The sequence below is a fragment of the Poromitra crassiceps genome, assembly GCF_964638095.1.
Source record: "Poromitra crassiceps genome assembly, chromosome: 14".
In the NCBI taxonomy this organism is placed as follows: Eukaryota; Metazoa; Chordata; class Actinopteri; order Beryciformes; family Melamphaidae; genus Poromitra; species Poromitra crassiceps.
Window position 1 is genome coordinate 805,382 of NC_139633.1, and position 24,096 is coordinate 829,477.

The window sequence follows — 24,096 nt, forward strand, 5'->3', positions numbered from 1 at the left end:
TAAAATTAATTCGACTCATTTACCCATTTACTTCACAAAATAAATACTGCTCTTTCCATTTCTCTTGAAACTGCCTGCATTCCGTGTCAACCTTTCTCTTTTTCGACAGCATCTTGTTGATTCCTTTGTTTTTTGGCCGAATGCGCGATTCAATTCCAGCGTGGCATCATGGCGGCTTTGTTTACACCTGATGACCTACTGACATACTACCTTGTAGTGCAGGTTAATTAACTTATGAATGAACTCTTAGCTTGCTTATTAGCCACACGTAGTTCATGATAATGGGGTGCGAATTTAATAATAATTATTATTATACATTTTTTTTTTTTTTTTAATATTCCAAAACATCTCGCGGGCCGGATGAAACCTGAGCCGGCCCGCGGGCCGTATCTTTGACATCCCTGCCATACAGGCTGGACACCCCGTGGTGCACGACATAAATAAAACATATCTGTCTGTCTGTCTGTCTATCTTAGATTTAGAGGTTTTGATTTGATTGTATATATGTACAATAACTTCTTTGCTGCCTAAAATGGAGCCAGTCAGCCTCAGACCCTGACTTTAGTCTTAGCCCAGGCCTTGTTTCTCTTGTGTAAGAGTCTAGATAACTCTGCACTAAACCAGCGGTTATCTCGGCCCTTCACCCTGTATCTACGCAGACAGACGAGCATGTTTATCTATCATGTTCTTAAAACCATGAGAACAATATCTGACCATGCAGTTTCAACATTGTCAATCAAATAAATTGGATCCCAGTCAAAGAAAAACAAATCATGCAAAAACCCCTGTTCAACAAAGTGTTTAGTAGTAGAACAGAAGAAGAAGAAGACGAAGAAGAAGAAGAACTGGACGGACAAACCCGTCTTTATTTGTCACACGAACACACCCAACACACACACACACCCATGCTGACGGTGGCTGGTGAAACAGTCTCTGCATTTATCCCATCCAGGCTTGTCCTTCCTCCAGGGGTCAGGCCCAGGAGCAGTGCTTAGTATCTCTTTCTATCATTGATTTACCCTTTCCAACCTTAGTTTCTCTAATTGTTGCTACTACGACACAGTGATCACTGACATCATTAGCAAATACTCCCACTGCTGAGAATTTATGTGGAGCATTGATCAAGATCAGGTCTATTAGAGATAATTTAAGATGAATTTAGAAATTAATTTAATCATTTAGATGATTAACTTAAACAAAAATAGTTCAAGTTAGACCTAAAGTAAAAAGGCAGATAAATCAGCCAATTTAATTATTACAATAAAACAACCAAAGTAGGATTAGACAAAAATAGAACTAACACCCTCTAGAAGAGAGTCAAGTTAGCGATTCTGGTACACAACACCTTGGCCCGGCACCGAAGTTGAACATTAGTCTTGAGTGTGCTCGCTATTGTCGAGTTTGGACGTTAAAGGCAATAAATGGATTTATGACACGATTTGCTAAGAGGAGGAGTTATAAAGAGTTATAAAGACAGCGACCTGCACACAGATGACAGCTGTCACCCGTGGCAAGTGTGGCATCTGTAAAGCTGGTCCTGTATGTATCAATCATTGGATTGATTTTGGAATAAATCCAGTCAGGTATGGATGGTGTATGAGGTGTGTATGTGTGTTGTAGGCTTGTGTTATTTTTACCTGCGTATGAATTTGACTGTGGCAGGGTGGGGACATGATACTGGAGCCGACCTGGACTTTAGACTCATTTCTCCAACATAACTTGATGGGTTCAGGTCCACGGACAAATGATCTGGAGGTATGGCGTTTCAACATTTCAGAAGAATTTTCCCTGTCCTGTTGGCGGTCTCGGTCTGCATCACGCTTTACATGCTGTCATGGGAATATATATCACAAAGGATCAAGTAAGTTGTTGAAAGATTCAGTGTTCATTTGTGGTGGGGTCTTATGGAGACAAACAACTTGATAGAGACGAAGACAGCATGGAGGGTGGGTGACATGTAAGTTAGGGATGTTAGGTATCAGACACTTCTGCCAATGCCCTTAATAAAGGTACTGTAGCCTATAGCTCCCCATTGCATACAGATACAACAATCAAGTGCAACTTAACCTATGCTAATTATGGCACTTTTATCTTATCCTAACTTTTAAATGTATAGTTATCAAACCTCTGCTCATGCTCAATTTTCCAAAATGTATCCAGGGGGTGATGGAAGGGACAAAGGAGCCCAAGGATGGATTTATAAATAAATAATTTTTATTTCAAAAATAAAATAAAATAAAAAAGGGGAAAAGGTTTACAAGTAGCACCTAAAATAAAGGAAGATGATTAACTTAAAAATAGTTAAAGTTAGACCTAAAGTAAAAAGGCAGATAAATAAGCCAATTTAATTATTACAATAAACAACCAAAGTAGGATTAGACAAAAATAGAACACACCTCCTGAAGAGAGTCAGGTTAGCGATTCTGGTGCACAACAATGAGAACTGGAGTTCTATTGTTAAGCTCCAAAATTGCCAACTGGCCCACTGGCTCTGTCTGTCTGGCTCTCCAGCTTGCTGACTGTGAGAGTGGGTAGGCTTCACCTGGGCACTCCTGCACTCACAGGTGTATGTCTGGCCCTCGGTCGTTCTAGTTTATATTCCTATGCTTTGTATAATGTCTCCATGTTTATATTCTTCCCTATCTGAGTGTGAGCAACTGTACCATGACTCAATTTCCCCTCGGGGATTAATAAAGTGATTCTGATTCTTCTGATTCTGAAATGTAAATATACATAACTGTCATGGAGCCATAATGTGTGACCCCCTTTATTAATAGAAAAGTATTTCTTAGGCAGGTGGCCTGTTTAGATATGCTGCAGGAACTGAGCTGTATGCCTGTTAGTGGACTCTGTGTTAACCAGATATAGCATGATTCATTGTTTAATTTGAGCCATTGTTTGTTCAGTACTAATTTCCAGCCATGTAAATACAAGCTCACCTGTACAAACATCAGTAGGGTGTACTGTAGGGTGTACCACGAAGCAAGATTAGTGGCTTAGCGAGGTAACTTCAGGTTTAACCCTAGGTTTGCCGTACCACGACGCTAGTTAACTTCTTACCGAGATAGATCACCATAGAAACTTATGCTCTACGGCTAACCTGCTTTGTAGCAGGTTAAGTTCAGAGGATAAGATCAAAACCCATGAAAGGCCACCTGCTTACCAATCAGCTCTCTGGAAACAGCGAGTCGCCATTCCCATATGAAAAATACATTGCATTCAAAAGAAAGAAAAAAAATGGCTCCTGTTGAATTAATTGAGGACTGATTAGCCTTGCACTTTTTGCAGGCTACATTTAAGTTAAGCCCTACTTACCACTTTGGAATATGTTTTTATATATTAATTTTTGTGCTCTCAAGTAGGCTAGATACATTGTTTGACCCCGCCGATCGATTGCAGCTGAATGGTGAGTGGAGAAATATCACTAAACCGGCATAAAAAGGTTACATAAACGTCTCCAAAGCGCACAGTGCCGTGTGCGCAACGGAGCTGAGGCTGACGTTGGGTTGGACATAGTCATACATGTCAGAATAGCCTACTACTATCTAAGCAATTTAATATGGGATCACCTGATGATTCATATCTAGGCTACTCCTGCATTTTGCAGCTGCAACTGTGTTGCTTTTGGCCTGTATGATGTGATTGAACTTCATATTATTTCCAGCATCATTGTATGAAATATGGAGATATGCGACTCTGCTGCCAATTCATAGCTTTCAAGGGGCGTTACGTGCTGCCGGGAACGCCCACCTGGCGGTCAAAAAAAAAACCCGCCGAGTCGACTAGTTTCTCACGCTGTGTTTGTTCAGCCAAAATGTCGGATACCTGTTGTGCTATCGGTTGCACTAACCGACGAGGAGACACGCCTGGCTTGTGCTTTTACAGAATGCCGTCGGAGAAAGAAAACTCAGACAGGAGGAGGTTGTGGATTTGTGCGATTAGACGTGGTTCAGTCGCTGGGGAGGGCAAATGGCTTTTTTTCTACCATCAAAGTACACACGTTTTTGCGGCCAACATTTCATCAAAGGTAAGCTCAAGTAACGTTAACGGGGTATTTTAATCATTATTGTAACGTTACTTGAGCTTACCTTTGATGAAATGTTGGCCGCAAAGACGTGTGTACAAACGGCTGAACAAACACAGCGTGAGAAACTAGTCGACTCGGCAGTTGTTGTTTTTTGACCGCCAGGTGGGCGTTCCCGGCAGCACGTAACGCCCCTTGAAAGCTGAATAGGTTGTAGCTACCTACTAGCTAACAATGCTAACTGAATGCTGAATTTCACATATTGCTCTAATCAGAGTGAAACATAGATGACACAAACACATATTAACGTTAACATTACATAATTGAGACGTCAAATATTGTGTTAAAACATTAAACGTCTTTATAATAATTCTGTGATTACCATTTAACGATACAAGTCATCATTTTGATGTGGCTATGATGTCAAATCGGACAAAGCGGAGCTGTGGATGACCATTAAAGGATGGGTTTTCCGTGGGGAATATGAATATATATTAAATCTCACGCCCCTAAGGTTTTCGAATCCGTTGAAATTTTTGAAATTGGAGGTTTACTCACAGAGATATCAACCGAAATCCACTCTGTGTGTGGGGGGGGGTGGTGGGGGGGAGGTGCGGGTGCGGGGACTCGAAATACTACATTTCCCACAATGCACTGGGCTCGCGTGGCCTTCGTTTTTATGCCCACCCCTCAGGCATTTGGCTGATATCAAACTCCAGTAGGTGGCGGTAATGCACATATATGTTTGCCAACCGCCATAAAACTCAAAGAAGAAGAAGAAGAAGGCTTCGACAATGAAATATACAAAGAACAAGAAATAAATCGAAAATAAAATTGCCTCCAAATTGCACCAAATGTAAACGGTAGTATATATGTCGGGAGATGTCTTCATAAAAAAAATTTCATGCATTTTAAGGCATTTTCGTAGGAGTTACGCGCATCTGATGTTGTAACTATTTTCTGTAAAAATGTGTAAAAACGGGTACATTGCTCAGCGTTGATTTCGTTACTTCAACCCACCTACAACTAGATGTAAAATTTGACGAGCTTTCCAATGCCGCCAGTCCCGTGTCGATTAGTGCTTCCGTTCCCGAGATAATGGTCTCTTTGCAAGGAACTATGGGAAGCTAATATTAGCTACAGCAGGCTAGGCGGTTGACAAGATGGCTGCGTTTTTGTTTTGGTCAAGGCCTCTGAAGGGGCGTGGAGGACCTCTAGAGGCGGGACCATGGCCAACAACAGTTGTAGTTCATAGGTGCACGACTTCCGCAAGGCGGACTTAGGCCAGATGACGCGAAACGCGTCGGCTGGCCCAAAAAATATGTGAGAGATGCTTGATATCTCTGGCAGTGAATATCCAATTTCAAAAATTTCAACGGATTCGAAAACCTTAGGGGCGTGAGATTTAATATATATTCATATTCCCCACGGAAAACCCATCCTTTAAATTAAATTTCTACAGGTCGGAACCTAGTTTTTTCGATGCCCCCCCCCCGCCCCACAGGCGTTCAACACATTCTCACTCCCAACTCATGACTTGATGACAAGAAGGGTTCCTGACGGATCTGCAGTATATGAATAGTTGGGAGTGAGAATGTGTTGGGGCTTTAACTTCTGAATACTGCATAGTGATTGGCTCCAGGATTCATGATGTCAAATCATGTTGGTTGAAAATTGCCTTTTCAGTGAGCTCAGAGAAACTGGTCAACCGGTCAAGATGGACAGCACCACTCCACCTGGAGCTGTAGGTTCCCTCCAGGAGACTGCCATGCCTCTCCTCTTCAAAAACAGCACCACTCCACCTGGAGCTGCAGGTTCCCTCCAGGAGACTCCCATGCCTCTCCTCTTTAAAAAGGACTTTAAGAAGCTGCCTCAGTGGGATTTTGAAGATGTGTATAACCTGGATATCCAACCCAGACAGACAGTAAGCAGACTATAGCAAGACCCTTGTAGCATTAAAACATGGGAATGGGTAGCCTCAGAATTTGACTACTCATTCGTTTCACTCAATCATAGTCTCACGCAAGGACCCTGTATTTTCACTGTGGGCTGCATTCGCAAAGGCCCTACTTTTTCATACATGTAGTAATCACAATAAAACAGTACTTGCCTTACACACAAGGTTGTCCATCAAGTCGGGCTATTCATGTTCTTAAATATTGCGTAGTTTCCAATTCTGAGCCATTTATGTCATGCCAGAGGCTGTAATTTCTGTCCTTCCAGATGTGTAATGACTGGTTTCCACCTGTAGCCACAGCAGAGAGGGCGCTGTTTCCCTGGGAAGCGGAAGAACAACAATGGCAATTTTCAAAGGAAAAGACAGGCAGAGACAGCCTCTGGATAGATCAGATATTGGAAACTTCACAATATTTAAGAACACGAACAGCCCGGTTGAGTAGACAACAACCTTGTGTTTAAGGCAAGTACTGTTTTATTGTGATTGCTACATGTATGTAAAAGTAGGGCCTTTGCAAATGCAGCACACAGTGAAAATACAAGGTCCTTATGTGAGACTATGATTGAGTGAAACAAATGAGGAGTTGAATTCCGAGACTAGGGAATAAACGGCCGATATCTTCTGGCAAAGTGCTTGTGTGGTGTGACCTGCTTATATTTGTTTTTCAGCTGTCCTCTGTAACCCTCTGCCTCTGTAACCCTCTGCCTCTGTAACCCTCTGCCTCTGTAACCCTCACCCTCTGTAACCCTCACCCTCTGCCTCTGTAACCCTCTGCCTCTGTAACCCTCTGTAACCCTCACCCTCTGTAACCCTCTGCCTCTGTAACCCTCACCACCCTCTGTAACCCTCACCCTCTGTAACCCTCTGCCTCTGTAACCCTCACCTCTGCCTCTTCCTTCAATCAGTCACTGAAACAAACTGCATTTATGTGACGATTGACCCATCCTCTCTTTCTCCACTGCATGGAGCTCTCTCAAACAATCAATATAGGTTTAACCAAAAAATGAGTATGATGACACATTTTCTAATTTCAACATTAGATCATTTTAGTTAGATTCATAGTATTTTCTTTGACACCGTCAGACCTGTCCCGTCTCTTTTCGATTCATGTAGTATTTTCTTTGCCACTGTCAGACCTGTCCCCAGTCTCTGCAGAAGACTGAGGATCCCAGCTTCAAGCAGGCTTTCATCCCCAACGTGCCTCTGTTCATGCACAAAGACAATCTCAACATGAGCGAGTGGAACAGACTTTCCCATTTCAACAACCCCTTTGGTTTCATGGAGTTCAGCCACGACGGTAGGGTGTGTGTGTGTGTGTGTGTGTGTGTGTGTGTGTGTGTGTGTGTGTCTGCAAATTGCAGTATTGGTAGTGATACTAAGCCCCCCACACAGTAGCGGAGCGTACACCGGGGCAGAGGGTGCGCCCGCCCCAGGCCCACTCCCATCCAATTTTTTTTTCTTCTTTTTTTTTTGCATGCCAGGCCAGGCCAGGCCTGAGTGTGAGAGCAATTCAATCAATAGACAATAACATTGGTGTTTTTAAAATGAGATATTCCACTAAATATGGCTAAAACAGATTCAAACATGCAAAAAAGGCAATTTTTTCTTTGCCGCCGGCCTTAATTGAAAAAAAAAAAAATGGGATGGGGGGGGCCCCCTAAGAGCTTCGCCCCCCCCCCGTGGGCTGATAAGGTCACTCCGCCCCTGCCCCCACAATCAGTGGTCTCTGCTCTGATGTTTGTCATTTTCATTTGGATTAGCCTGGATTCAGACTTTAGAATCAGCCACTGCACATGTTGATAGGATGAGATGTGGTGGGGATGAGTTGCATAGTGCAAAGTGAATGGGAGAGGTATGTGGGGGTAATTCCCACGCATGCGCGATGTCATTCAGAGCCAGATCTCGAGAAAAAAAAGAGAACATGAAAATTTAAATATACTCCGGTCTTTCAAAAAAAATCAACACGCTTTTTTGTTTTTTTGCAATTTGAAAAAGTAGAGGTAAAGGGGGCGGAGTTATCTCGACATCAACATTCTCCAACCAATCATAATTAGTAGAAAGCTGGCTTCATGGGGATGCAGCATGGACATAAACATTGAGGGTGAACCATGACTGACCATACTGTTCATATACAGGAATCCGATGTTCATATAGTTAAAATGTGATGTGGCCACGCCCCCACAGGCCTGAGAAATGATTTGAGCAGCCAGATTAACTGTATTTGTGCCATTTTATGATAGTCGTGAATGTTTTTTTAAACTCATATTTGCATGGGTAATTAATGTCATGGTCAGCTGTGATATCCTATTAAAAATAGATATTTGAGACTGGGTTGCTAGAGGCTTCAAACTGTGTGTCTGTGCAGTGTATTTTTATTTAAAGAGGAACTAAACCACACCTAAATCGGTGGTGAAGCCTGACACCTAATGGTGAAAAGCAGGGTACTGCTGGTCTTTGTGCCAGGGTTGGGGTTTATGTATTAATTTCTATGTTTTGCGTGGCTTTGCAGAAGTGAAGGCAGCTGTGGATTTGATCCCAAAGCCGAAGGAGCCACTGCTCACAGGTGACGGCTGTGTGCGCTGTGCTGTGGTGGGCAACGGTGGGATCCTCAATGGCTCTGGCATGGGGAAGGAGATAAACGCACACGATTATGTGTTTCGGTAAGATGGGCACAGAATACTACGCTCTAAAGCAGTGCTTCCCAAACTTTTTTGTCTTATGTACTAGAGCCCGATACTGGGTTTTTGAGGCCGATGCCGATACCGATATTAGGGAGTAAAAAAAATCGGATATCAATATATCGGCCAATATTCTTATATTATATATACACATCATATTACACAATTTCTTTTGCAATGGTCCCTCAAATATCAAACACTTGACGAAGATATGAGTTGACATGACTTGAGGTAATGTAGGCAGGATATTTTACAGCTTATCAATACATTTTATTGTCCAAATTGGCATCAACGCAATGAAAAAGTAAACATCACTGGGAATTTAATAAATAACTAGAAATACAAAAACACAAATAGAACTATATATATATAACTTGAGTTAAGAAAAAGGATAAAATATACACAACATGCTGTCTATAACTTATACTATAGCTATAATATATATATATAAAAAAAAATATATATATATATTTTTGAAAATTAAAAAAAAATATATATATATATATATATATAAATATAATATATATATAAATATATATATATTTTTTTTGTGTGTGTTTCAACATGCTGCCCGAGCGATCCCATGTATCGACATTAAAGGAAGATATTCAAAAATGTGTCACTTTTGGTTGGGTATTTGGCGACTATTTTCACATAGACAGTATGGGCGGCTCGAAACACACAGTGAGAGGGGATGGGGGGTGGGCCATTGGGTCATTCATCATAAATCATCAAAATTAAAGTATTAATATATAGGAATTCCAAAATCAATACAATTTATATTTTAACATCAACTCAAAATCTCTACCACTTTGTGTATGTGTTAATCTCCTGTCGATTGTCACAGCCTAGATCATGTGTGCAGAAAGAATTATGAAGAAACCCATAGAAATGTATTGAAATGCATGGGTGTGGAGCTACTTATAATGTCTCCCGGAAAACACATTGGAGAATCACTTTTGTAATTGATTTTTATTTGAGTCTATCTGGACCATAAGTGAAAGATCTCTTTTGAACATGTGGGGCCCTATCGTCGCAAAAACTATAATTTTGCGTTTGCGCTTGTTTTGTGCTCGTTTAAGCGCATTGCAAATTGGGGGCGTGCACTAGCGCATGCCTGTTATGATTGCGCAAGCGCAAAAAGGGGATGTCGCCTGTACCAAGATAGGGCCCCAGGTCTATTATTTTAATATTAGGTGGAGTAGGGCTATCCACAATCTGGGTAACATTCAGCGAGACACAGAGGTTTTTTAAATCCGATTTGCGAGTTAGCCAGTCCCAGTTTAGGTCGCTGAGTTTCCTTGTACTCAAGTTGAGATCAAAGATGTGACAAGGATGAGAAGGACTCATTTACAGCTGTCAAGAACAACACCCAAGTATTTACAGCATACTGTAGCTGTCCACAAGCTCAATGTCAGTCCTTTTGATGCTGGTTAGTACGGACTAGGAGGAGTCTTTCTATAGCTGATTATCATGTCTTTAGTTTGAGACACATTTAGTTGTAGAAAGGATGATTTCTATTAGCTACTAATAAAGACAATACATATGATACATTTATGACTTGATTTGCTAAGAGGAGGATGAAGAGTTAAAGACAGCGACCTGATCACAGCTGTCATGCGTGGCAGGTGTGGAACCTGTAAAACTGGTCCTGAATGCAACAAACCACTGTCCTTGACCTTGATTTTGGAATGAAACCAATCAGGTATGGATGTTGTAAGAGGTGTGTGTGTGTGTGTGTGTGTGTGTGTGTGTGTGTGTGTGTGTGTGTGTGTGTGTGTGTGTGTGTGTGTGTGTGTGTGTGTGTGTGTGTGTGTGTGTGTGTGTGTGTGCCTCATGTATAACAGACATTGGAGGTTTTATTTTTGGTATTAAGTATACACGTTTTTATATGGATCTCTCAGGGAAGTGCTTTGACTGTGGGGATGTTCTTTACAAGCTCCTCTCTTAGCTGTTGCAAGGATATACAGAGAAGAGACCAGGCAGCCTGGCTAACATTAGTTATCCCCAAACTCAGAGGCAGCGTTTGGCTTGGCTGCCCTACCCACTATACCAGTAAACAACGTAGCCTAAATCTTCAAGGTTAGATTTCATCTGTTAAACCACCATTTGCTCCAAAAGGAAATAAATCATAGCGTTAATCAAAATACCACGGAAACATTCGCTAATCAACACAGAGCTGCAAAGATCAGTTCATTGGATAATTTTCCCCTTATAGCTCAGTGAGAGCAGCCCGGAGGTCTGGCTTGTCTGTCTGATAGGAACTCAATCTCCGACAACGAAAATCAGATTTCCGTACACGCGTCATTTTGACAAACTGACCTCATAGTGGGAATCTTCCTGGTTACTTTTAGCGAGACAAAAAAGTATTAGAACTTAAAGTGCCATATTTACAGAGATAGACTGTAAATACACAACGCTCTGTGCGCAAATCTAGAAACAGCAGCTCTACATAAGAAAGTTCAGAGGGGCGGGGACCTCACAGAGGTTCTAACTCAACGGAGCTACTGCGCACAATCTGCATCACTGATCTGGCAGGATTTCGACCCTACTGGGCTCTCCCCCATCCTCACTCTATATTTAACTCATTAGCCGCCACAGTTTTTCAGAAAAAGTCACTAGCCACCAGTCACTAGCCGCCAGGGTTTTTGATCATTTTCATTAATTTTCCAAGACCCACAGAATATTTTCTTCTATGACTACGTAAAGACTGAATATCCAAAAAGAGAGAAGAGAGCCTCGACTTTCATAGGGAAAAGAAAGTTAGATTCTAACTTCATCCCTTCTTTAGTTATCGACACCTGAATGTAGGTCGCTTTCACCAAAAACACCACTCTGTGACCAGAAAGGAAAAGGCATTTTTGTAAATGAAGTCATCTTCACGGCTCCTGACTCGAAATAAATGCCTTTGATGGCGGAAACTGGCCAGTGTTATACTCAACTATGATCCCCATAATGATTTGGTTTCCCCTTCCGCCTCCGGTCAAATTCGCCCGTGGGCACAGCTTTTACCATAACCCCGCTTTTGAGAGAAGCGAGCCGGGTCGCGCGTTCGTCTTGCGCGGGGGGGCGACTGGTTGTCTGTGTAGCCTACTGTATGTCAGAAGCAATCTACCGGCTGAGATTTACACAGCGTCAAGAGTTTTGGAACTGGATTACTAATTCCTGAGGACAAGTGACTTGTGGACGTGTTGTGGGCAGGTTGCGTGGTGCGTGGTGAAAACAAAATCCTTCACGTTTGAGTGACAGGCAATTTTTTTAAATAACGCTTATTATGGCGGATAATGAGTTAATTATAGCTCAGTGTTTCAAACCAGCTCAGCAAGTTTGATGAAAAGGCATCCAGTTTGACTGGCTGCACACTCCGTTCGTTGGTAGTAGGTTGGTATGTACTGTAGTTGGTGGTTGTGAATACAGCCCATGTCTAGGTCCTCCATTGACCAAACCAAACATATTGTAACAGGGGAGGTGCTCTTCACCACAAACAAAGATGATATAATTGGACCTATTCACAGTACCAGAACATATGGGTGTATTTGGCATGTAATGCAGCTCTGTGAGTGTTTCTCTCTCTCTCTCTCTCTCTCTCTCTCTCTCTCTCGGAAGTCCCCGGACGGCGTCCGTGGCAGAAAATAGTTGACCCATAACAGTACACATGTAGATCATTATGAATCTACATATTTATTGCAGATTATATACTCACTATCTAATATTCACCTTGCTCATTAAAAAAAATCTCTATATACCGTATATTTAAGCAATATATCACGAGAGCAAGTGTGTTGTGGTGAATATATCCCGCTGATAAACTGTTATCCCACGAGGCCGCAGGCCGAGTGGGATAACAGTTTATCAGCGATATATGTATCCACAACACACGCTGCTCGAGTGCTATATTGCTTTTATAAAACGGTTTCCAAGTATGATAATATAATAATAATAATAATACTATAAGTCCGACTCCGACTGGCATGTCATTCTGATAGAGTCAGTTGAAACACTACTGTAAGGCGGGACCGCAAGAACATGCGGGTGATTTGATTGGATCGTTCTGGAGACTGAAGTTGACATTGGCCAATCCTGGCGCTTGCTGAATAGCTGAGATTTTTCTGGAAACCCCGACAGGCAGCTCGAGCCGCAGCGCTGCATTCTCAGCGCTTGTTGAGAAGCTGAATGCTCTCTGCAAAGCTGACACCAACTAACGTTACGGGGTTAAATGCGGAGTTAAATGCGGGGTTAACAGCCTTTCTTTTGCAAAGAAGACATTAGCCCGCATCTATTCTTGTACAAAACATAATTTTCTGCGAAGTATTAGTAAAGTTATAAGCGAAGATCGATTCACAAGGATCTGACAGCTGTCTCCGCCATTTTTTTTTCTACGTTGTCATTTGAGGTAAGCCTTATTATTACTCTCTTAGTAAGAGAGTTGCCATGGCAACCAATAACCCATGGCCATGGGTTATTGAACTCGGTTACTGGAATTATACAATGGCTGTGAACCAATCAGATTGCTTGATTTGAGAGAGCCGTTTTATAAATATACAGTATAACGTTTTATTTTCCCCTCCTTCATGTGGGTAGGTGGGGCGGCGCCCTGGCGCCCTCTAGTGGCCGGCCGCCACTGCCTGCGTGGTAGCCTGCCGCCATCGGTGTATGAATGGGTGAATGTACCTACTGATTGTAAAGCGCTTTGGATAAAAGCGCTATATAAATGCAGGCCATTTACCATTTACCATCTTTCCTTGCTGCCGTTGCCAAACTTGTTTCAATTGCCACATGACCTTGCAGTAAAATCGTCAGTGCATGTGAGAATTGTCTCAACTGTTGGGTCTGAAATAAAGAGCCTGGTCTTCTACCTGCTCTATTTGTAAAACACCTTGAGATGTTATGATTTGGCACTATATAAATATAAAATTGATTGATTTTGATGCTCTGACTCTCTCCGGCAGGATGAACGGTGCGGCCATAGAGGGCTATGAGGAGGATGTAGGGAACAAAACGTCCGTATACGTTCACACAGCCCACTCCATCACCGCGTCGCTGTACTTTTTTAAACGCTACGGATACAGACACGTCCCAGACGATGAGGTACGCACGCACGCACGCACGCACATACACACACACACACACACACACGAACGCACACACACATGCACACACTGCCAACAGAGATGGGAAGTAACAAAGCATTTGTACTTAAGTACTGTAGTTCCTCCAAAGCTGCTGGGTGTCTTTGCACATTAGCTTGAGCGTGCTAGCATGCGGTATCAGTGCTGACTGAGATCCCTTGCTCTCCATAGTTCCTCGTTTAATCCTGACCAGGTTGGGTAAGAGTGAGTGAGCGTGCTCCGCTAACGCTACACCCCGAGCTAAGGCGATGTGTGGTCAGTGGCAACGCTGCTTGACACAAAGCCGTAGTCTGTTGTGGGCTAAGCTTATTTTTTACCTAAGTGCAATACACATCCCCTAGTGGCCGTAGCCAAAAATGCATGTTTTAAATATCTATTTAATTAGCCTATAACACAGAGGTAATCTTTTATTGTCATGCCTTGCTCTAGATAAAGGGTAGAATAATTGTGACTGTGATTATTTTCACTGTTTATTATAAAACAATATTATTCTGGTCGAATTAGGCTATGAGTCATATCTGAGCAGCATAACCTTGATGTAAACAGCAGATAAAACATGTGCGTAATGACCTCTCCATGCCGTGTAGAAAGAAGTGTGTGTGTTCGCGCTTCATACCTTCACCAGTCTGCTTCCCTCCCTCTGAGACGTGTCATTCTGTGTGTTTAAATTCTGTTTTCTGAATTTCCATGGAATGATGCAATTTGTTGAAGTTATAGACTGTTTCCGGTTTTGCAGTTTGTTTGATTTGAGTTTGATTTCTATGGTAAATTCTCGCAATATTCCATCACTCATTGGGCATATTAGTCGGGATATGAAAATGCACATGCTAGTATCTGGTATATTATTAATTTTCATCTACCTTTTTTGGTAACACTTTATAATAACGTTCAGTCGTAAGTCATTTATAAGCCTTTAGTTAATGATGAACTAACCATTTACAAAACATGAATATACATTTGTAGATGATTAATAAATGCTATGTTAACTCATACAAATGTGTCATCTATAAACCTTTAGTAAATTAAGTGTTCCTCACCTGTTGTAAATGATGTGTAAATAATTTACAATTCATTTACAAGGCTTTCTGCATCCCCTAATCTAAAGTGTAAAGCATTCATCACACATAAATGTGTTACATACAAGGGGGTAGCTCTGTCAAAATTGAAGCCAATGCGGAAGTGTCCTCTTTGCCTGCAGGTGGCGACCATTTATCTCAATGGTGGCGACCCATTGGTTTGTGGACTTCTGTTTTGAAGCCTTAAGTATGGCCTCAGTAAACACTTTCCTAATGCGTTCATGGTCTCAATCACTATATTCAGACTGTTTTGGGGCGTGATTGACAGGTCACTTGTCCATTGATCACACAGCTCGCCGATCACGGACCAATAGCAGGCCGTGCAGTGTGGGAAACACCTGGACTACCACGATATCCAAGATGGTAATGGCCAAAATGCCATATGTGAGGCGTCAAAAAACAGAAGTCTACAGACCAATGGGTCGCCCCCTGCAGGCCATTCGAAATAATGCAGGTTTAAGTGCACTTCCGCATTGGCTTCAATTTTCACAGAGCTACCCCCTTGTATGTAACACATTTATGTGTGATGGTTTACACTTTAGATTAGGGGATGCAGAAAGCCTTGTAAATTGTAAATGATTTACACATAATTTATAACAGGTGAGGTGAGGAACACATTTACTAAAAGTTTATAGATGACTTACCACGCATTTGTGATCTGTTATCATAGCATTTATTAATCAGCTACAAATGTATATTCATGTTTTGTAAGTGATTAGTTCATCATTAACTAAAGGCTTATAAATGACTTACGACTGAACGTTATAATTTCTCTCTCTCTCTAGTGTGTCACATCACATCAACAATCTAGCATAACGAGGGAGGAGTAGATGTCATTTCAAGGATTTTAATGAGATAATATAAATTCTTCTGAGAAAAACCATATCACGCAAGTTATTGATCAAAGTATAGTCTTTATACATCTTAAAACATGTTTGGCAGGGATCTTTTAAGTTGACTAATCTTTGAATTATATTAATATGACGTGAGGTTTCGTTAGCTTTGCACAGGAACACCCGGTAGAAATACTTTTTACTTTGATACTTTATTACATGTCCTGTACTCTCTTTTTTTACTTTTACTTAAAGAAACACTCCGCCCATTTTCAATGGCAAATTATTTTGCACATAATCTCACACATATCCGAAAAATGTCAACAGTTTTGCAGACATTCATTTAGTTTGACAGTTATTCAGAGTTGATTTGAGTTCAGTTGTGGACCAGTGATGTCATTCACGCACAAATGACATCACTGGTCCACGACTTAATTGAAATTAACTCTCAATAACTGTCAAACTAAATGAATGTCTGCAAAACTGTTGACATTTTCCGGATATGTGTGAGATTATGTGCAAAATAATTGGCCATTTCAAAATCGGCGGAGTGTTCCTTTAAGTAATGTGTGTACTTTTCTCATCTCTGACGGCTAAACCTGTCTCTCCTCTTCGTCTCACAGGGTATAAAGCATGTGATGATTCCTGAGGGGATGAGGGATTTCCAGTGGCTGCAGGGGCTTCTCAACAATCAGAGAGTCCCCAGTGGACAATACAAGAACCAACAGTGAACATCTACCTCTATTCTACACACACACACACATACATACACACACACACACACACACACACACACACACACGAACATGCACACGCGCGCACGCACGCACGCACGCACGCACGCACGCACACACACACACACACACACACACACACACACACACACACACACACACACACACACACACATCATTTCACCACACTGGCCTGGTGATTACTGAGTATTGTCTTTACCTTCCAGGGCGAGGACATATTACGCTGGACACTTTAACGAGAGCCGCTTCTATGTTCTGCACCCAGACTTTCTCAGATATGTGCGCAACAGGTCAGCCTCCTTTCACCTTTAATCCTACGCAAACCTGCCTCATACATGTGTGTCTATTACGCTGTTCAATGTGTGTGTGTGTGTGTGTGTGTGTGTGTGTGTGTGTGTGTGTGTGTGTGTGTGTGTGTGTGTGTGTGTGTGTGTGTGTCTGTCTGTCTGTGTGTGTGTTTGTGTTTTCATTGCTCACAGGTTCTTGAAGTCTTCATTCCTCAATACTACACGCTGGACTATATGCAGACCGACCAATGGGGCGTTCACTCTCTTCCTGGCTCTACATACCTGTGATGTGGTGAGATAACATTACTCTCTTCCTGGCTCTACATACCTGTGATGTAATAATAATAATAATAATTCATATATTTTATATAGTGCTTTTCAGAACCCAAAGACGCTTAACAGTAAACAAAAGACAAGCAAAAGAAACAGGCAACAGGCAACAGATACAGGTAACAGGTACAAATAACAGTGGCGATTCAGGGCAAGGTTGTATGGAGAGGCAGAGGAGAGGAAGAGAACAGGAGGGGGGGAGGGGAGGCGGAGGGTGGTGGTTAGGAGGAGGTGGTCAGGGGTAGGGGAGGTTGTAGGCTTGGGAGAACAGGTAGGTTTTAAGTCGGGTTTTGAAAGTGGGGAGTGAGGGAGAGTCTCGGATGGTCTGGGGGAGGGAGTTCCAAAGTCGGGGTGCGGCACGGGAGAAAGCACGGTCACCAAAGGTTTTGAGTATGGATGGGGGGATGATGAGGGTGGCAGTAGAAGAGGATCGGAGTGTACGTGAGGGGCGATGGGGGATGAGGAGGTCAGTCAGGTAGGGGGGGGGCTAGGCTGTGGAGGGCTTTGAAGGTGAGGAGGAGTAGTTTGAAGTCAATACGTTGCTTGACGGGGAGCCAGTGAAGAGAGTGGAGGACAGGGGTGATGTGATCGCGGGACCGGGTGTGAGTGAGCAGGCGGGCGGCTGAGTTTTGAACCATCTGGAGTCTATGGAGGGAACGGGAGGTGATGCCGGTGAGGAGGGAGTTGCAGTAGTCGAGGCGGGAGGAGATGAAGGCATGAATGAGGGATTGAGCAGCAGGGGGGGAGAGGCAGTGTCTGACTTTGGCAATATTGCGGAGATGGAAGTATGAGGTTTTTACAACGGAGCTGACGTGGGGATCGAAGGAGACGGTGGGGTCCAGGATGAAACCAAGGTTGCGAGCCAGGGGGGAGGGGGTGATGGTTAGATGTGGTAAGATACAGTAACATTACTCTCTTCCTGGCTCTACATACCTGTGATGTGGTAAGATAACATTACTCTGCCTCTACATACCTGTGATGTGGCAAGATAACATTACTCTGCCTCTACATACCTGTGATGTGGTAAGATAACATTACTCTCTTCCTGGCTCTACATACCTGTGATGTGGTAAGATAGCATTACTCTCTTCCTGGCTCTACATACCTGTGATGTGGTAAGATAACATTACTCTCTTCCTGGCTCTACATACCTGTGATGTGGTAACATAACATTACTCTCTTCCTGGCGATACAGACCTGTGATGTGGTAAGATAACATTACTCTCTTCCTGGTTCTACATACCTGTGATGTGGTAAGATAACATTACTCTCTTCCTGGCTCTACATACCTGTGATGTGGTAACATCACATTACTCTCTTCCTGGCGATACAGACCTGTGATGTGGTAAGATAACATTACTCTCTTCCTGGTTCTACATACCTGTGATGTGGTAAGATAACATGACTCTCTTCCTGACTCTACATACCTGTGATGTGGTAAGATAACATTACTCTCTTCCTGGCTATACATACCTGTGATGTGGTAAGATAACATTACTCTCTTCCTGGCTCTACATACCTGTGATGTAAGATAACATTACTCTCTTCCTGGCTCTACATACCTGTGATGTGGTAAGATAACATTACTCTCTTCCTGGCTCTACATACCTGTGATGTGGTAAGATAACATGACTCTCTTCCTGGCTCTACATACCTGTGATGTGGTAAGATAACATGACTCTCTTCCTGGCTCTACATACCTGTGATGTGGTAAGATAACATTACTCTCTTCCTGGCTCTACATACCTGTGATGTGGTAAGATAACATTACTCTCTTCCTGGCTCTACATACCTGTGATGTGGTAAGTTAACATTACTCTCTTCCTGGCTCTACATACCTGTGATGTGGTAAGATAACATTACTCTCATCCTGGCTCTACATACCTGTGATGTGGTGAGATAACATTACTCTCTTCCTGGCTCTACATACCTGTGATGTGGTAAGATAACATTACTCTCTTCCTGGCTCTACATACCTGTGATGTGGTAAGATAACATTACTCTCTTCCTGGCTCTACATACATGTGATGTGGTAAGATAACATTACTCTCTTCCTGGCTCTACATACCTGTGATGTGGTAAGATTAGATAACATTACTCTCTTCCTGGCTCTACATACCTGTGAGGTGGTAAGATAACATTACTCTCTTCTTGGCTTTTTTTGAGCTGCCAGCGCCTTTCTGCAATTCATTCTCGATGGTAAGGACGCTTAGGAGTGCTGCTCTTCCCACCAATGCACCTGCCATTTAGCGCTCTCTGCAGATAGTGTTTTTGGGCGGAGCGCTCTGGGAAATATTTCATCTTTTGCAGAAGAGCACTGCTCGTCAATGTCACTTTTTTCAACTGACAAGCAAATCGAGGAAGAGGCGGGACTAAAAAGATCAACAAAGCGGGGGAGGAGAGGCTTTGGGGGAGAATTATCAATTATATCATCTTGTTGGGTTGATGTTAGCTTGCTATTTACCTTGTATGCTACCTAGCTAACGTTAGCTACGAACTACAGAGTCAGCTCCTTGTGTGTCTGTGTGCGTTGGAAGTGCTCTGAGCATGAGATCCAAAGCGCTTCACTATAAAAAAAATAAAAAAACAGTCTATGGACACGGCACTAAGGATGTCAAAAATTAGGCCTCCTAATTTGCCTAATATGGTTACCATGGTGAATGATACAAAAGCCTATGAGCAACATAAAACAATCTGTGCATGTATGGAATGTATTCATATACTGAATGTCAAAGACTAGATCGTTATAATTTAGCAAGTCAATTTGGTCCGATCTAATCTTGGTCTCTCTCTCTCTCTCAGGTGGATGCATATGGATTCATGACAGAGGACTGGCTTAAATACTCCAACTACTATGTGGAAAGACAAGTTAAAACCAGAGTAATCTTCTATGCCAACCATGACTACATCATGGAAATGAAGGCATGGAAAAAGCTGCACAACGCTAAAATCATCAGGCTTTATCAAAGAGGATAATGATTAAATACCACCTTTTTTATCCACTTGGGGAAATTCAGGTGCCACAGCAGCAACTGGCAGAACAGTACCAAGGAAAACAAGTACATTAATAAAAGAAAAGAGATAATATAAGGTAATGTACATACAGTAATATAATGCTTGGGAAAAACAGCTTGGTGCGCATGTGTAGGAGCAGGGCTGCATGTGCGACCGGGTTAAAGACCGCTAACATCAGCCAGCCACCGTTCACATCAATATCTGTTGAAGTAAACGTTTTGCTACATGTTGTTGGAAAACTCAGAACATAATATCCAAATTAAAAATAGTCCAGAACCTTACGTTACATTACCCCTGGATAGATCCAGAAGATCTCTATGTGCCCAGTTGAGACCTGATACCTCCCTCTGGCAATTGAAGTGAGCAGGTTCAATTCTATTGCTGAGGAGGAGAGACTTTGTATGTGAACTGGGTGTTGATTCATTTCAATTTTTGTTTCATTGTTTGTTATACGAGGAACCAAGACTGCCTTTATTTCAGTTAATGCAAAATAAGAAACCTGAATTATTCTGGTCAGGAGATGACGGTAACTTGTAATGGCTATTCAGAGAGGAAGTCTTCAGTTTGGTCAGTTTTATTGGGAGAGCCTGGAAACTGCATGGAGAAGTTGTTGATTTGATTCTATGATTCTGTCTTGTTTTGTACATGTATGGATACACTTTTTTCTAACTTGCTTGTGTCTGTGTCTTGTAAGCCCATACAGGCTGGACACCCCGTGGTGCACGACATAAATAAAACATATCTATCTATCTATCCTCAGATTTAGAGGTTTTGATTTGCAGTGTACAATAACTTCTTTGCTGCCTAAAATGGAGCCATCAGCCTCAGACCCTGACTTTACAGTAGCCTTAGCCCAGTCCTTGTTTCTCTTGTATAAGGGGCTAGAATGATAAATGAAGTTATAATACCATTATAACTAAAGTTCGGGAACAAGGCCATGTCACAACTAACCACTCATTCAATCAGTCAATCCCTTGCTCTGCCCGGATTCAATCATTCGCTCCACCTACATATACGCCTCAAACCAAGATCCTTTCTCGCTCTCGTCTCAAGTCCAAACTCATTCTGAGTTTCACTCCAAGACAGATAACACGAAACTTCAGCTCTTACCTGACTGTCATGGAATCCACGTTCCAGTTCCACGTCTCTGACAGCAACGACTTGCTTGGCGTCGGCGAGGACCCACACAGGTTTCATATCACTTGCAATGCAATGCTGCCGACGAGCCTCCGGTCCGTCGTTTCGACCTGCCGCCTCGTCTTCGCTCGGAGATTCACATTCCTTCCCAACGGTATGCTCAAACCCACAGCAGTGCCAACGCTACTACTAGCAATCTAGTAGCCACACAAGGCAATCATCGCCGTTTAGCCGACGCGGCCAAACTCACGGTAATCCAGTCTCATCTCAATCCACACACACACATCATGCTGACGACAAACGTCAACAACGGGACGTTGCCATCCGTGAAAACAAGGTACCCTTTCATCACAGTGATCACTTCAAAAAGTTTGGTTGCTAACTTAATCAACCAACAACGTCATCATCCAGCACTCAATGCCACCGGCGTGGCGGCCCTTCCAGGGCCCTTCCGGCAACACCACGGCGATCCCGGATGACGTCATCACGCCGACCGACGCTGCAGCGCAGTGCTTCTTCTTCTTCTTCTTATAGTTTTCCGGCAGACTAGATGCCTTACGGCACACTGCTGCCTCTCACTGGTCACAAAGTAACATATTACACGTAATATATTACTTTAGCAGTAACTCAGTAATATAACTTATTACTTATAGGATTTCAGTAATATTATAGCCTACCAGTTACTTCGTCAGTAACTCAAGTTACAAATTGAGTTGCATTTTATTAAATCAAAGCACATAGTTTATACAATCATTTCCTAATCAAACTGTTTTCTTTATGCAAATAAGTAACCAACCACTATAGATGACAATAACAAAGGAAGAATAACTTGCCCAACACTGATTCTCAGTGGATTCAGCAGGCTCTTCATTGTTAGTCTTTGTGCCCAGGCTTAGTGCGAGGGATCAGCCGAGCGGCATTTTGATGAACGGGCCGCTCACTGGGTGGCAGCGGCGTTCAAACCCTATGGAGCCCAAGTGGCGCGAGGTGTGAGTGTCTGCTCTAGCTGGCTTGACTCTGTTTGCATTTGGAGAACTGCGACAGTTCACACAACTTTGACACGACATGTATATATTATACATCAGACTCTCGGGCTAGTTCTGCTCTCACTCAGAATATCAAAATATACTGTAAGCGATGTGATGTATAGTTTTGGGATGTTAACGTTGTTGGCACAGCTCATACTATTAACTATGGGTGGCAAATGACGTCACGCTGACTCGTCCTATACAGCAGCATACAGCCTTTTTCTTTCTCGTGTGTAACATTTACATACATCATTTGGCGGCAAGGGACTCCTGGCAGTTTAACTCGTGGCACCCCCCTGTGGCTAAAAATGGAGGCCAGCTCTGTCGCCGGCTCCTCTCTGCCAGCTATGCTATTTGCTAAGGTGGAGCAGCATGGGACTTTACAAAATGTAAGTTTTGTTGTGAAAAATTCAGTCAGAATTCTAAACTAAGTTAGAAGGGCTTTGAGTCCTCACACGAGTTTGTTTTAATCATTCTTTTCTATCTCCATGGTCAGACAGGAACTACCACGTCTGGAGTGAGAGGTGGCTGGTTTCCATCAGAGACCTATGCATAGATGGTCATTTCGCATCCTTTGATTTTCTGAGGAGGAAATTTGAATTGCCCAACACGCACTGGCTCAGATCATTACACCTCAGAGTGTATGTTCGATCCAAGATTCGTGACTTTGTAGTTCTCCCAAATTAACATGCTTTTTAAAATGCTTTCTTAGCTCCCCCTCATTCCAGGCATCTTATTTCTAGGTTTGTGTGTCTGTTTGATGATTGCATGAGGGCCCCCACAGAGAGGATTAGGGAGGCGTGGCAGGAGGATCTTGATGTTGTCCTGTATGAAATTATGAGACATGAGTCTGTCTGTGGTCCAACTCTGCTCAATTAACAGCAGACACCATCTGATCCAATTTAAAGTCACTCACCGTCTTCATTACTCCAAGTCTAGGTTGCACAAGATTTACCCCTCTGTCTCACTACTATGTGATAGTTGGAGGGTACACTATCCCATGCTTTTTGGTTTTGCCCTTTGCTATGTGGATTCTGGGCCAAAATATTTGATGGTACTGTAAGGCAGTGGTTCTCAAATGGGGGTCCGGCCAGGGGTCCTTGAGGGGGGTCCAGGGGGTCCCCAGGCAAAAGGGGGGTAATTTATTTCCCCTAAAATTCCATTCATACGTAACACAATGGCTATTTTGGTCATGGGTTTTATACACTTTCTGTAATAAAACATCTAAAAGCATCAATCTTATTATCATATGGGGGACCGTGGGCCAAAATCCTATCAAATGGGGGTCCGTGGTCTAATCTTTGTCAGTTTAGGGGTCCTTCATGTGAAAAAATTTGAGAACCACTGCTGTAAGGCCTATAAAATAACTCTTCAGCCGGAGGCAGAACTCGCCATCTTCGGCTGCTCGGAATCCTCTCTGCCCCTCCCTACGGCTGTGCAACAGTCTCTGATGCAGAGGATGAATCCTCTCTGCCCCTCCCTACGGCTGTGCAACAGTCTCTGATGCAGAGGAATCCTCTCTGCCCCTCACTACAGCTGTGCAACAGTCTCTGATGCAGAGGATGACTCTCTGCCCCTCCCTACGGCTGTGCAACAGACTCTGATGCAGAGGATGAATCCTCTCTGCCCCTCCCTACGGCTGTGCAACAGTCTCTGATGCAGAGGATGAATCCTCTCTGCCCCTCCCTACAGCTGTGCAACAGACTCTGATGCAGAGGATGAATCCTCTCTGCCCCTCCCTATGGCTGTGCAACAGTCTCTGATGCAGAGGATGACTCTCTGCCCTACGGCTGTGCAACAGTCTCTGATGCAGAGGATTACTCTCTGCCCCTCCCTACAGCTGTGCA

At 42.9% G+C, this 24,096-nt stretch overlaps 1 protein-coding gene across 2 annotated transcripts; it reads left to right on the top strand.

Annotated features, from left to right (window-relative positions):
* The first annotated feature begins 1,529 nt into the window (after positions 1-1,529).
* Positions 1,530-20,788, top strand: LOC310789571 (alpha-N-acetylgalactosaminide alpha-2,6-sialyltransferase 1-like). Of its 2 annotated transcripts, XM_083651213.1 has the most exons (10): positions 1,530-1,601; positions 1,733-1,861; positions 5,711-5,948; positions 7,116-7,278; positions 8,491-8,641; positions 13,609-13,747; positions 16,321-16,424; positions 16,659-16,742; positions 16,932-17,031; positions 19,872-20,788. In XM_083651213.1, the coding sequence occupies exons 2-10, from the start codon at positions 1,758-1,760 to the stop codon at positions 20,043-20,045; spliced, it is 1,257 nt and encodes a 418-aa protein (XP_083507339.1). In that variant the 5' UTR covers positions 1,530-1,601; positions 1,733-1,757; the 3' UTR covers positions 20,046-20,788. The 2 variants fall into 2 exon arrangements, with proteins under 2 accessions (XP_083507339.1, XP_083507340.1); XM_083651214.1 differs by lacking the exons at positions 1,530-1,601; positions 1,733-1,861 and adding an exon at positions 3,364-3,406.
* The last annotated feature ends 3,308 nt before the right edge of the window (positions 20,789-24,096 follow it).